Source organism: Leopardus geoffroyi, chromosome A3 (genome assembly GCF_018350155.1).
Source record: "Leopardus geoffroyi isolate Oge1 chromosome A3, O.geoffroyi_Oge1_pat1.0, whole genome shotgun sequence".
NCBI lineage: Eukaryota > Metazoa > Chordata > Mammalia > Carnivora > Felidae > Leopardus > Leopardus geoffroyi.
Window position 1 is genome coordinate 90,367,375 of NC_059336.1, and position 13,623 is coordinate 90,380,997.

Consider the following 13,623-nt stretch of genomic DNA (forward strand, 5'->3'; position numbering starts at 1 on the left):
CAGGCAGAAGGACCAGCATACACAGAGATTCAGGGGCAGGCAGGGACCAGGTCACAGTGAGCCCGAAGGTGGGCAGGGCTGTGGGTTGTGCTCCGAGTGTGAGGGGAAGCTGGGAGTGGTAGGGTCTCCTTGATAAAGTTAGAAGTGCTCTCTTGCTCCTGCAGATAGAGAAGAAGTATGTGGAGATGGGGTGAGTGGGAGAGAATCAAAGGAGAAAGCCAATTAGGCTGGGACAGTGTCTAGGCTAGAGGTGACAGGGCTTGGACAGGAGCGAGGGTAGGGAGGGGGGTGGTTGGACAGACTTTGGGTGATCTCGAGGATACAGCCAGCCAAGCGGGGGTTGCTGATGGACAGATGTAGGATATGACAGGGAAGGACTAGAGAGCCACCCAAGGCTTTTTGCTTGAGCACCTGGTCAAGTGTTGGTGCGACACGCTGAGATGTAGAATCACAGGAGAAGCCCAGTTTGGTGGCAAAAATGAAGAGTTCTGTTTTGAGATGCCTGGCAGATGTCCAGGTCGACACGTGGAGCAGGCAGGGGAGCGGGCTGTCTGGAGAACACGTAGTTCACAGTTTCAGGCACGAGGCTAGATGCCGTCACTAGGGGAGTGAGTGCAGATGGAGAAGAGGGGAGGTTTGGACTTGAGTGGGGACCCCCTCAAAGGGATGATGCCAGCTCTCTTCTTTGCTTTTTAACTAGGTCCTGGGCAGGCAGGGCTCCCCGGGGAACTGTGGAAGAGGCAGACGCAATGGCAATTCACCTGAAAGGGGGCTCCCAGAGTCTGGGTATAACTGGGGTGTAACACAGGGATTGATGGCCCAGCACGAGATTTTGTTTCTCTACCTTGTCCTCCTTCCCTTATGTGCAAGGCTAGAAGCAAGATGAGGCAGGCCCCTGTCCACACTGTATTGTGAGGGTTTCGATCTGACACACAGAGAAAGGGGGGGACCTCCAGGATTAGAAGAGGGGCAGGGAAGGAGGAGGAGACATCAGGAGATAGGAGCACAGTGAGGTTATTTTGATCCCAGAGCTTTGTAGCATTTGGAGTGAAAAAAAGTAAACCTCTTCCAAAATGAACAGTGTTTTTGTTTTTAATTAAACTATTTATTGTCTAAAAAAGTAAACAGTATGAGAAAGCATAAAGTAAAAATTGCCTGAAATCTTAGAGACCTAACTAGTGTTAGCATTGTGATGACCATCCGTTCAGGCACCTGAATATATGCATGTGCATGTGTGCACAGCTGTATCGGTTTTACACAGATGTGATCACAGTATATGTATGTGCTGTTCCATGACCCGCTTTTTGTAAGAATGCATGATGGACAGCTCTCTGTGTCACTGGATGTAGACTTCAACGTGTTGTAAGGCAGTATGTATGGCTCTGCCATCATTTATTTGACCACTTCCCCTGTGGATGGACAGTGAGTGTTTCCAGACTCCCCCTCTGTAAACCAGAGTGGGGGTCCATCCTTACCACATCTTGGTGCGGTGGTGGAATAATCCCCTTGACGTCCCAGAGTAAGGACATTTATAGGTTTAGAGTGCTGCTTCTCTGGCTTACTTGGCAACACAGGGTTTTCACAATTTCTTTAGTCTTTGCCCACCTGAGTGGCAAATGTACGATCTCACTGTAATTTGTGTTTCTTTTATGACTAGAGAGGGTGAACGTCTTTTTCTCTTTTTTTTTTTGCCCATTTAAATTTTATCTTTGTGACTACCCGTATGTCCTTTTTTTTTTTTTTTTTTTTTTTTAAAAAACAAGGGTAGCTGTCTGTCGACATTGGTAAGGTATCTTTGTTAGGGAGAGAAACGCAGTTTCTATCATATCTCATCCTTTGCTTTTTACTTTTGCTGTGTTGTTTATCACATTGGGTTTTAGGGAATGATGGGAAGCAGGGCCGGTGGTCAGTCAAACCCAGAAAGCCTGTGGGGTCCGCTCAGAGCAGGTCAAGTCTGAAGAGACATACATACGCTGGGAAGAAACACACTTGGTAGAGCATCACACCAAAGGGGAAACTGCAGGTGAAAGCATGAACATGGTTGACTTCATAAAAATGTACAGTTTCTGTTCAATAATAAAACACCGTGATCAAAATTGAAAGGCCTGTACAAACTGGAAAACAGTATTTGTAACAAGTGACAAAGTGAATGATAACTTTCATAGACAAAGATTACTTTACATAAATGATAAAAAAAATGAATAGTCTAGTATAAAAATGGGCAAGAGGCATAAAACTCACCAAAAAAAGAAGAGAGTTGTATTAAAATATACCCAAGGTTTGTTTTAATGAAGTATGATAAGAGAGGAAGACACACACAGGATTGTCAGGAGGGCCGAACTTTATACTCACAGAGCCCAAGAAGCATGTGCCCACCAGGCCACACAGGGAAGCACCAGGATTGGTCAGGAGGCAGAGGAGTGAGTGGTGAGAGTGTGGCCCAGCGCAGTTGTTGGAGATTTGGTGGGAAGGAGTGGGCAAGGCAGAGTTAAGTAAGCTGAGAACTGGGGAGTTTGAATAGTTTGTGGGCTCTGGGCCATAGGGGTGGTCCCCAGTTGTCCTCCCTGGTCCTGGGTGATGGAGGGCAGGGGGAATATTTGCTTGGTGTGTGAGAGTTTGATAAAAAGAGAGAGTTAGGGGTGTGGGCCCTGGATTGGTCAGTTTGTATATCAGAGTGCACCTGAAGGGGGGTCATTTGCTATCTCTAGGAATTAGCTAGTCTTCGGGGAAGGACGTCCCTCCAGGGTCAAGGCCCCAACTGCCAGAACATCAAGAACACTGAAAATAAAATATAATCAACCCAAGAGTTAAAGAGTAAACCTGACAGAAAAAAAAAAAAAAAAAAAAAAAAAAAAGATTAAGCCTTATTAGTAATCAGAGAAATGCAGACCAACGAGATACATTTTGATAATGAGCAAAATGTTTTTCAGAAGTTAGTGGCAAAATTATAAGCAAAAGTATAGGAAAATGGAAGCTCAGCTTCAGCCAGTATGAGTGAAAAATGTGATAATCATTTTGGAGGGCAGTTTGGAGGGCAGCAACGTATGGCTGTTTACTTCACAGCGTTTATTCTAAGGAATTACGTGTTTTAGAAGATTTAGCTTAAAAGTACTGTTTATGATAGGAAAAAATTAGAAACAAGTTTTAATAGTAACGAGGGATTAGTTAAATGAATACATTGATACAATAGAATAATATTATGCAAGTTCTTAAATCATACTGAAGGAGAATATTTAATGCATAAGAAAATATACTATCTTTGAAAAATGAAGTTACTATAAAACTGTATGGTAATAGGATCACATTATACAAAAACTGTGTGTATGTGTATATATGCATATTGATCAAAGTGTTTATAGTGATTATTTCTGGGTGGTGGGATTATGGAGATAATTATTATTTCCTTTTTGGTGGCCTAAATTTTCTACAACCAGCACATAATAGTTTTTAATAAAAAGTATCTTAAGAGCAAAAGGAGGCTGAGTGTTCAGGGCAAGGAGTGTAATGGTAGAAGGTCTGAGGCTCAGCAAGGTGATAAAGCACAGTGACAACAATATTCCACTGGCGGGCAGAGCATGGCCACTAGGCCTGACCCGGCCCCTTTCCAGCCATGCGACCTTGGGCCGGTCATCTCTTCTCCTCAGCCACATGAGGGTCCCAGGAGACAAAGTGAATGGATGTCCTTTGACGGTGTAGAGGAGATTCTAAGTGCTGGGGATACTGTTATTGCATGAACCAGGACAGCTGTGCTTTTAGACATTCTAGAAACCGTGGATGGCTGGTGTTGGGACTGTGTGGGGAAGGGTGGGTGGGTCACGCATGCAGATGCTCAGCCTTTTTCTCTGAGCGCCAGGCCCCCCCAACCCCATGTACCCTCCCTCTCTCTGCCCGGGGCAGGTCTGCACCCTGACCAAGGAAGACAATCGCTGCGTGGGCAAGATTCCCGAGGACGAGCAGCTGCACGTGCTCCCCCTGTACAAGATGTCCAACACAGACGAGTTTGGCAGTGAGGAGAACCAGAATGCCAAGGTGGGCAGCGGGGCCATCCAGGTGCTCACCGCCTTCCCCCGTGAGGTCCGGCGCCTGCCCGAGCCTGCCAAGTCCTGCCGCCAGCGGCAGCTGGAAGCCAGAAAGGCGGCGGCCGAGAAGAAGAAGGTTCAGAAAGAGAAGCTGAGTACTCCCGAGAAGATCAAACAGGAGGCCCTGGAGCTGGCCGGCATCTCCACTGACCCAGGTGTGTAGGGAGAGGGTGCCCACCAGAGGTGGCACGGGCGGGGCGGGGAGGGTTGTGGCCCTGGACAGCTCCTTCACTGCCCCTCTTCCTGCTTCAAGATTGCACTCCAGACTAAAGTCCAGGTTCTCTCTCCGCCCCGTGGACCACACGTTACCTTAACTTTCAGCCGGCGCAGTATCCACGGCAGCCTCAGGACGCCTGAGTACCTGGGGGCGGGGGCGGGTGGCACCTGCGGAGCCAGCAGAAGAGAGCTGGGCTTCTCCTCCAGCCTGCCTGAGCGTCTGCAGAGAATCCCACGGCCTCAGGCACGTGGTCTGCAGTGGGGGCAGCTCTCATTTCCCCTGACCCTTGTCCTGCAGAGGCCAGCATGAGGGGGGTGGGGCTTCAGCGAGGACTTGTGGGGGTGTGCCAGGGAGAAGGAGGAGTTCTGTGTGGGCTCTGCCCCCGCTTTTCCCGGTGCTTCAGTGGGGCCGGGAAACCCCTAAGGGAACAGGGAGGTTGCACCCCTGGCCCCCTCGCCCAGGGCCTTTGCGGGCCGGGGTTCCCTCTGCTCCTTCTCCGTGTTGATTCCTGTGTTCCCCAGGCCTGGCTCTGAAGGGTGGACTTTCCCAGCAAGGCCTGAAGCCCTCCCTCAAAGTGGAGCCGCAGAACCACTTCAGCTCCTTCAAGTATAGCGGCAACGCAGTCGTGGAGAGCTACTCGGTGCTGGGCAACTGCCGGCCTTCCGACCCGTACAGCATGAACAGCGTGTACTCCTACCACTCCTACTATGCACAGCCCAGCCTGACCTCTGTCAACGGCTTCCACTCCAAGTATGCTCTTCCGTCATTCGGCTACTACGGCTTTCCATCCAGCAACCCCGTCTTCCCCTCGCAGTTCCTGGGTCCTAGCACCTGGGGACACAGTGGCAGCAGCAGCAGTTTTGAAAAGAAGCCAGACCTCCACGCTCTGCACAGCAGCCTGAGCCCGGCCTACGGTGGTGCTGAGTTTGCCGAGCTGCCTGGCCAGGCTGTTCCCACGGACACCCACCACCCCACTCCTCACCACCAGCAGCCTGCTTATCCAGGCCCCAAGGAGTATCTGCTTCCCAAGGCTCCCCAGATCCACCCAGCATCCAGGGACCCCTCTCCCTTTGCACAGAGTTCCAACTGCTACAACAGATCCATCAAGCAAGAGCCAGTAGACCCACTGGTCCAGGCCGAATCTATACCCAGAGACCCTGGTAAGATGAACAAAACACCTTTGCCCGAGGCTTCTCAGAACGGGGGACCCAACCACCTATGGGGACAGTACTCAGGAGGCCCAAGCATGTCCCCTAAGAGGACTAACAGTGTGGGTGGCAGCTGGGGTGTGTTCCATCCTGGGGAGAGCCCTGCGATCATCCCCGACAAGCTCAGCTCTTTTGGGGCTGGCTGCCTGACCCCTTCCCACTTCCCAGATGGCCAGTGGGGGTTGTTCCCTGGGGAGGGGCAGCAGCCAGCCCCCCAGCCTGGAGGACGGCTCCGAGGCAAACCGTGGAGCCCCTGCAAGTTTGGCAACAACACCTCGGCCTTGGCCGGGCCCGGCCTGACTGAGAAGCCTTGGGGGGTTGGGGCCGGGGATTTCAGCTCTGCCCTGAAAGGTGGTCCTGGCTTCCAAGACAAGTTGTGGAGCCCCTTGAAGGGAGAGGAGGGAAGGATTCCAACCCCGGGGGCGAGCCAGCTGGACAAAGCCTGGCAGTCCTTCAGCCTGCCCCTGGGCTCCACTGAGAAGCTGTTTGGGGCCCTGAAGTCGGAGGAGAAGCTGTGGGATCCCTTCAGCCTGGAGGAGGGCGCTGCTGAGGACCCCCCTAACAAGGGGGCGGTGAAGGAGGAGAAGAACGGTGGGGCCGAGGAGGAGGAGGAGCTGTGGTCTGACAGCGAACACAACTTCCTGGACGAGAACATCGGCGGCGTGGCCGTGGCCCCTGCTCACGGCTCAATCCTCATCGAGTGTGCCCGGCGGGAGCTGCATGCCACCACGCCCCTCAAGAAACCCAACCGCTGCCACCCCACCCGCATCTCGCTGGTCTTCTACCAGCATAAGAACCTCAACCAGCCCAATCATGGGCTGGCCCTCTGGGAGGCCAAGATGAAGCAGCTGGCAGAGAGGGCCCGGGCGCGGCAGGAGGAGGCCGCCCGGCTGGGCCTGGGCCAGCAGGAGGCCAAGCTCTACGGGAAGAAGCGCAAATGGGGGGGCGCCATGGTTGCTGAGCCTCAGCATAAGGAGAAGAAGGGGACTGTCCCCACCCGGCAGGCACTGGCCGTGCCCACAGACTCAGCAGTCACCGTGTCCTCCTACGCCTACACGAAGGTCACTGGGCCCTACAGCCGCTGGATCTAGGTGCCAGGGTGCCAGGGAGCCAGCGTACCTCAGCGTCGGGCCCCGCCCGAGCTGCCTCTGTGGTGCTTTTGCCCTCACACCTGGGGGCGGGTTGGGGGTGCAGAAGTCTTTTTATCTATATATACATATATAGATATGCATATATATGTATTTATGGTCCAAACCTCAGAACTGACCCGCCCCTCCCTTTCCCCCACTTCCCCAGCACTTTGAAGAAGAAACTACGGCTGTCGGGTGATTTTTTTCGTGATCTTAATATTTATATCTCCACGTTGGTTTTTTTTCCCCCCCCTTTGTTTGGGGGGGGGTGGCTTTTATTTCCTCTTGTTTTTAAAACTTTATCCTTGTATATCACAATAATGGAAAGAAAGTTTATAGTGTCCTTTCACAAAGGAGTAGTTTTAAATTCCATTTAAAATGTGTATTTATTGGATTTTTTAAAAAGCGACAATAGTAATGGTAAAGGATCGGCAGGAAAGGCCAAAAGCGCTCCTTCCTGCCCTGTCTTGCTGGGCCCAGTGAGCCTGGCCCTCTTGGGAGCTGACAAGGTTCTCTCAGCCATCTGCCCCTCATGAGCCAAGTGCAGATTTGTAGCCACCCGGTCCATCCCTCCTGACAGATGCGCCTTCCCTTCAGGGGAGGGATCCCTCAGGACAGCTTCTGTCCTCTCCAGTAGGATGGGAGACTCTGTAGAAAAACAGCTGGAGTCCCTTTTCCAGTCACCGGCTTGGCATTGGGGACGGGGCGGGGGGCAGGTGCACCCCAGGCCAGGCACCTGAGATGCTGGTGTAGATTTCCCCAGAAACTAGGTTGGTAGTAGACAGCTTCAAGCTTGCTAGTCTCCACACTGAATCCTCTCTGTCCGTTATTTATCAAGTCACATGATGTCATGGTTCCCTAGGCAGCACCTCCTGATGGAGCTGGAGTTGAGAGGCTCTTAGGAGCCGTTTCCACCGGGGTTGACAAGCCAATGAATACTGGGCTGAAGGAACTTGTCTTAGTGGCAGTCTTTCCTAAAATGCCCGAGAGTCTATGCTGATCCTGAAAAAGGGCTACTGTATCTCTAAAAACAAGAAGTTGAACCCAAGCTGTGAAAAGCCAGCATTGTGCCGTCCCTCTGTGCACAGTGCTGTGCAGAGCCTGGTGCTGTAGTAAGAGCCTGGTGCTGTAGTATTGTGCTGGGACTTGCTTGACTCTTGGGCAGGTCACATCCTGCGGGAGCTCAGCACACCAGTGTAACGGCAGTTAATGCATCTCTCTCTATTCCTGGATTTCCATGTTGGACAATGGTGCAGGCCTCACACCCAAGCCGGCCCCCGCCATGCTACCATTGGTGGGGGTGGGCTTACACTTACCAATTTTAAAATGCAGGAGTCAAACGTTTTCAGCAGGTAGCTATGATTGTCCTCCCTAATTGGTGCCATTTCTCTATTTGATCATTTTCTCCTTTCCTTCCTTCCCTCTCCACCCACTTGAACTCGCCCGTTCTAAAATTCTGGTGCATTTGTTCAGTTCTTTGAAATGAGAATGTGGTGCTTAATTTTTGCAACTTCGTTGAGAGAGGCTGGGCCTAACTGGTGGAAGCAACAGTTGTCGACAGCAAGTCAGACTTCCTGGAGTGTTTGTTTTTCCTGTGGTATTAGCAAAGTTCCTATGAAGCTACCCATGTGGATGTGTGTGGTGAATGGGAGGTTTCATCAGGACACACAGAGGGGATCATGGCCACACAGTGAAATGACAACCAAGCCCTGAGATAAATGTCAGATATTTATTGAGCAGTTTTTTTTTTTTTCAGATGTGGGTCTTTGTAAAACGAGTTTAACAATCAGATGACGATGCTAAAGGCAAGTCCCTGAGCTTCCAGGTGCCTTGTGTAAGAGCTGAGAACCGACCCGCTGGCTGTTCGCTGTAACTGTTCAGAAGCACTGGCGGAGAGTCGCTGTAAGATGTCCTGAGCATTTATGTGGTCTGGTTTTAATTGTAAATAGTGAAAGATTTTTTTAAGCACTTTTGCCTAGATTTAAACAGCAACTTGAAAAAAAAAAAGTATGTTTTAACATGTAATTGTGGGAGAAATTGTAAATAGTAGCTGAATATTTAACGTGCTTTGTCTATCCTTCACTTTTACCATATTCTGTAAAGTTGCATTTATTTTACAGGACAAAAATGAAATATTATTGCTTTTGAAATAAATACCCAAGAGCTTATCAGGATTTAGAATTATTCAGAACTCAGATTTATAGGAAAACCTCTGACCTTCAGTGTGACAAGCTAAAGGAAGCAGAGTCTTTAATAAGCATGCTAATTTTCTAGTTTTGAGGAAAAGTTGGGTCCTTTAAATGCTATTTTGCTTATCGCATCCGTACTTTTATGCAGGTCTCATTTGACTCCGTGCTTAGGTAGATGCGGGGGTGCCTTGAAAACTTCATTTTAAATTATCTTAAGCAAGAAATACAATATTTTACGAAACATTTGGAGAATGTGACCGTCTGTATGACCCGGGAAAGCCCCAGGTTGGCTGTTGGTTTGGAAGGTCCCGAGTGTAACCCAGGTGATTCTGATCCTTGGCATGTGTGAATCTTCCTGATGTATGTTAAATATACTCTTCCCCTCGTCACCCTTTGATAGCAAAGCCATTAGATGAAAGGAGAAACCAATACAAGCTAAAAGCATGTGATGTCTGTCCCCGCAGCCCCAACAGCCTTTGGTTCATAAATTCCTAGACTAGCAAATAGGCTGCTGAGAGGTGAGTCAAGAGGCAGTCTCCATTGGATGTTCCCATTCCCCTCAGAATGGTGTTTCAGAAATTAGGTGGTGCTGTTGCTATGCTCGAGCCCATGCTGATTTTTACACACTACATGTATAACCTACCTCAAATCTCAGTCATTAAAATTAGCATGCTTTAGACGTATATTTAAAAAGTAACTATGCACAGCTCTTTATCCCCCCCTTGCTGCTGAAGGTTTCTTAAAGAGAAAAATCAAATTTTTATTTTTTACTGGCACTATCATTTTTTAAGTCCTAAAGATGATTAACAGACGTTTTTATCATGAGAAGAAAAATAAAGCCATTGCAACTAAAGAACCTAACAGCATGACCAAGTTTTAGAGTTAATATTATAGCAATGAGAAATGATGGAGTCCTCATCTCCCCAGTGTGCCCTGTCCACAGATGCCATCCACATGCAGTGCGAATATTTGGTTCCTCTTTCGTTTCGTTTCCCCTGCCTTTTGCATGCAAGGGAAGTGCTTGCAAAGTTCTGTGCTAAGAGATTTTTAAAATAAAAATCGCTTTGCGGCAGGTTCTCACAAAATAACTGGTGCTAGCTCAAGAAACCGTTATCTAACCATCAGAGATCTTGACTAAAGTTGTTTCATGGATTTTTGAGGTTTTGTTGTTTTTGCTGTCATTGTAGTTTGTTTCTTGGCAGGGCCTGAGTTTCCCACACGCTGGCTTCGTGGGTCCAGCTTTCCCTCTCACTGAGGTGACCGTGGTGTGCATGGAAAGAGATCATACCCTGCCCCCTCTTGGTCCTTCCACCAGACTCTTTTGGAAACAGGAGTTTGCAGAGCAAGGGATTTTTAAAGTGCTAAAGCAAGGACAGAAGTAGCAGAGCCTAAGTGCTCTGCACCGAACAGCAGTAGAGGCGTGAGGATGGTTGATGATCAGTAGGATGGTAACCTGATTTCATGGAGAGAAATCCAGCCAGGCTTTGTAACGTTTAACCACCGCCAGATCTCAAACCAAGGCAATGCTGGTGGAAAATTTAAGTGATGTCCCTGACGTGCCTCAACCAATCTCTTTCCTTTTGTTACTGAAGTGTGTTTTATGGACTAGGAAGCATTTTTATGAATTGACATAGTCTAAATAAAATGGTGCTATGGTGTTTTAATGTGACTGTCCCTGATCCTGTCCTGCTGAGGTGCTATCAAGGTTCTGAAACCACAACCAACCAAAAACAAGGTGGGCTCCAGTCTCTCTTGGCTTCCCCCCCCCCCCCTTTGGTGCTGTCTCCTTAGACCTCTGTTTATCGTGCTAAAACCTGCTCTGAGCAGTTTTTCTGTTTTGTTTTAGTATTCTTCCCTTGGTGGCCAAAACCTGAAAGGCAAGTTCCGAAGACAGCCAGCTCCCTAACTGTACTGGGAGTGGGCCTTCCTGGCTTGGCAGGTGCTCTGGTTACACATCTGTCCCCTCAGGCCTAATGAGAAAGGAAAGGTGAAGGGCTTTTTTTTTTCCTTCCATTTTTGAGGAAGGGGAGTCTGGGACTCCTGCCTCTTCTGAAATGGCAGGCATTCTCATTGCCAAGGACACACATTTTCCACCTGCAGGGTGCCAAGCAGACACCTTTGAGGACCTCCAAGGCACTTGTATACCGAGGCGTTCCGAGCAGGCCTCCTTCCTCCCCTGGCACTGGCCCCGCCGTGGTGGGCAGTGGGCTTGTTGCTTTGCTCTTCACGGCCCCTGCCCCAGCATTGCTTCTGCCCGTCACTGGTAACCTTTCAGTGTTGCTTCTGCAAGTCACTGGTAACCCCTCACGTTCGAACTAAAGGAAGGAGATTTCTTTGCTCACTTGACGCCACTGAGGCTGCTTTTTAGTTGGTGCTACTCTAAATTTCCTCTCGGGTCCACAAAAGTTGATGTTTTGAAAACCGGAAGCTCCCTTTTATGTCATCCACTGTCACAATTTTTTTAAATACCTCAAAAACAGGACATTGTGACAACTTCAGTAGATTCCTTGAAGGTCTGATACCTGCAGGTTGTCCATCTGATGACTTACTTGACCTTGAAGAATCTGGGGTCATCTTATTTTTCATTCTTCAGCAGTTGAAATGGCAGAATATCTAAAGGAAGGAATGGGGTTGACTTATTTCATTCTCTTTGTAAGTTTTGCTTTTGAACAAAATGTGAATCTCGTATGCCCATCTCATTGAGCTTTTTCAGGCATTGTTGTCATTTAAAATCACTTCCTCAAAACTTTATTAGCCAGCTGCATCTGTTGTAGTACATGGCCAACTTCGACATACCCTGGACCAAAATTGTTTTTGAGGTGCATATCCCAGCATAGGTTATACGGCCCCACACCCACACGTGTGCAGAGTGTTTCCATGTGAGACCCTGTCCTGGCATTCCTAGCCCTTCCTCCCGCAGAGCTGCAGACAAGAGCAGAGCAATAGGCTTCTCCCCTGAGCAGAGGCTGCGGCACAGAAATGCAAGGTCTAAAGTTGCTTTTTGCCTAAGAATCTGAGTGATTTGGCCTACTTCCTCATTCGCTTCTATTCTGATATCAGGGATGCTTTTTGTAGTGGTATCATTTGCGCTCTTTTCTCATTTTGACTACCCGTCGTCATTCAGGGATAACTCATCACTATTCACATGGGGATTTAAAAAATACTATTTGGCTCCTTTGAACATCCAAATTTTCTTGATTCCAGTGCTTTTTGTTGGTTTGTTTTTTTGAGGGGAAAAAGGAGGAGAAAAACAGGAGTGGTGTCATTTCTTTTTCGCATATTCTAATTATAAAAACAAATAAGGGCAGGTCATAATTGTGGCATATTAATGCATTAGACTTAACTTAGAATCCCTGTAGCTTTTTGATGTGTTTTATTTCTTCTCTCTTTGAATTCCTGTTTGGTTACTTGGCTTCCAATGGAGGTGAACTTAACAACCATACTTGAATATTCCGTCTTGACTTTGTAACTGTGGCTACTTGAAATGAAGTTTATCTGGGGTTGATGGATGAATGGTAGATTTTTGCAATGTCTCAAGGCAATAGGATGTGTATTATTAAACTGTAGATATTCTTAGTACAGTAAATTTATGCTGATAATTTTATTTTGTATAATTTTTACCTTTCTGTTAATATTTTTTCCTCCCACTTTATTGGTTTGCCTCCTGAGCTACCCCTCCTTACCTTCCCTTCTCCCCCAGTGTTTCAGTAAATTTAATTTAGGGTGCCTAGAAATTGCAAGTATGTATCCTTTTTTGATTTGTATTTTATTATAATTTACACAAACAACTGGGTTTGTGAACTGTATTACTCCTGGTATCTTTAAAATATTGTGGGTGTTTTAATAAATTTTATATTTATTTTTTGCACTCAAATTCAGAGTGGGTCCTTTTTTCCCCTCACCTCAAACCAGGCCCAGATTGTGGTATCTGAGATACCCTATAATCCCACCCTCCCACTGTAGGTTGTAGATGCACTAACAGCAGCAGTAGGGCCTGTCCTTGTCACCACCGGCATAATGTTCAAAGGCCATGAGCTTTTAGAGCTGCATAGAAAGGGACAAGATAGAGATGGCCTTTTTCTCATCTGTGTTTGTTTTTCCCCCTTTTATTCAACTTGGAGACTCCCCCCACACTGATTAAAATTGTTCACTTCTGATGTAATATTTGCTAAAGGATGGCTGATTACTGCTTCATTCTGATGGTCCTGAGCACCAGCTCTAGTAGGGAGGGCCAAATATGGCTGTCCTTGGGGAGAGGAGCATTCCCATAAGGTCCCATGCCTGGGGCTACCTCTTTTAATTCAGATTGCCAATCTGCTGCTACAAAAGTGGTTCTAAGAGTAAGTGGTAAATTGATGGCAATATAGGCCTACCTCAAGAAGCAAGAAAAATCTCAAACAACCTAACCTTATATCTAAAGGAGCTAGAAAAAGAAAACTGCAGACCAACAGAAGGAAGGAAATAAAGATTAGGGCAGAAAGAAATCATATAGAAACTAAAAACAAAAACAAAAACAATGGAACAGATTATTGAAACCAGGAGCTGGTTCTCTGGAAAGATGAAGAAAATTGATAAGCCTCTAGCCAGATTCATCAAACAAATAATAAAATCGCTAATGAAAGTGGAAAAATAAGACCACCACAGAAATACAAACAATTGTAACAGAATATTATGAAAATCTATATACAAACAATTTGGACAACTTCAAAGAACTGGATAAATTCCTAGAAACATGTAACCTACCAAAAATAGAAAAGCAGAAAGTTTGAACAGAGCAATTGCCAGCAATGAAATTGAATC

At 47.5% G+C, this 13,623-nt stretch overlaps 1 protein-coding gene across 6 annotated transcripts in view; it reads left to right on the top strand.

Moving 5' to 3' along the window:
- Positions 1–12,697, top strand: part of TET3 (tet methylcytosine dioxygenase 3) — a 106,724-nt gene extending 94,027 nt beyond the window's left edge. For all 6 annotated transcript variants that reach the window (XM_045446515.1, XM_045446516.1, XM_045446514.1 and 3 more), the window contains 2 exons: positions 3,898–4,234; positions 4,818–12,697. In XM_045446515.1, coding sequence (XP_045302471.1) covers positions 3,898–4,234; positions 4,818–6,595 — 2,115 coding nt within the window. In that variant the 3' untranslated portion in view covers positions 6,596–12,697. The remainder of the gene's footprint in view (positions 1–3,897; positions 4,235–4,817) is intronic.
- The last annotated feature ends 926 nt before the right edge of the window (positions 12,698–13,623 follow it).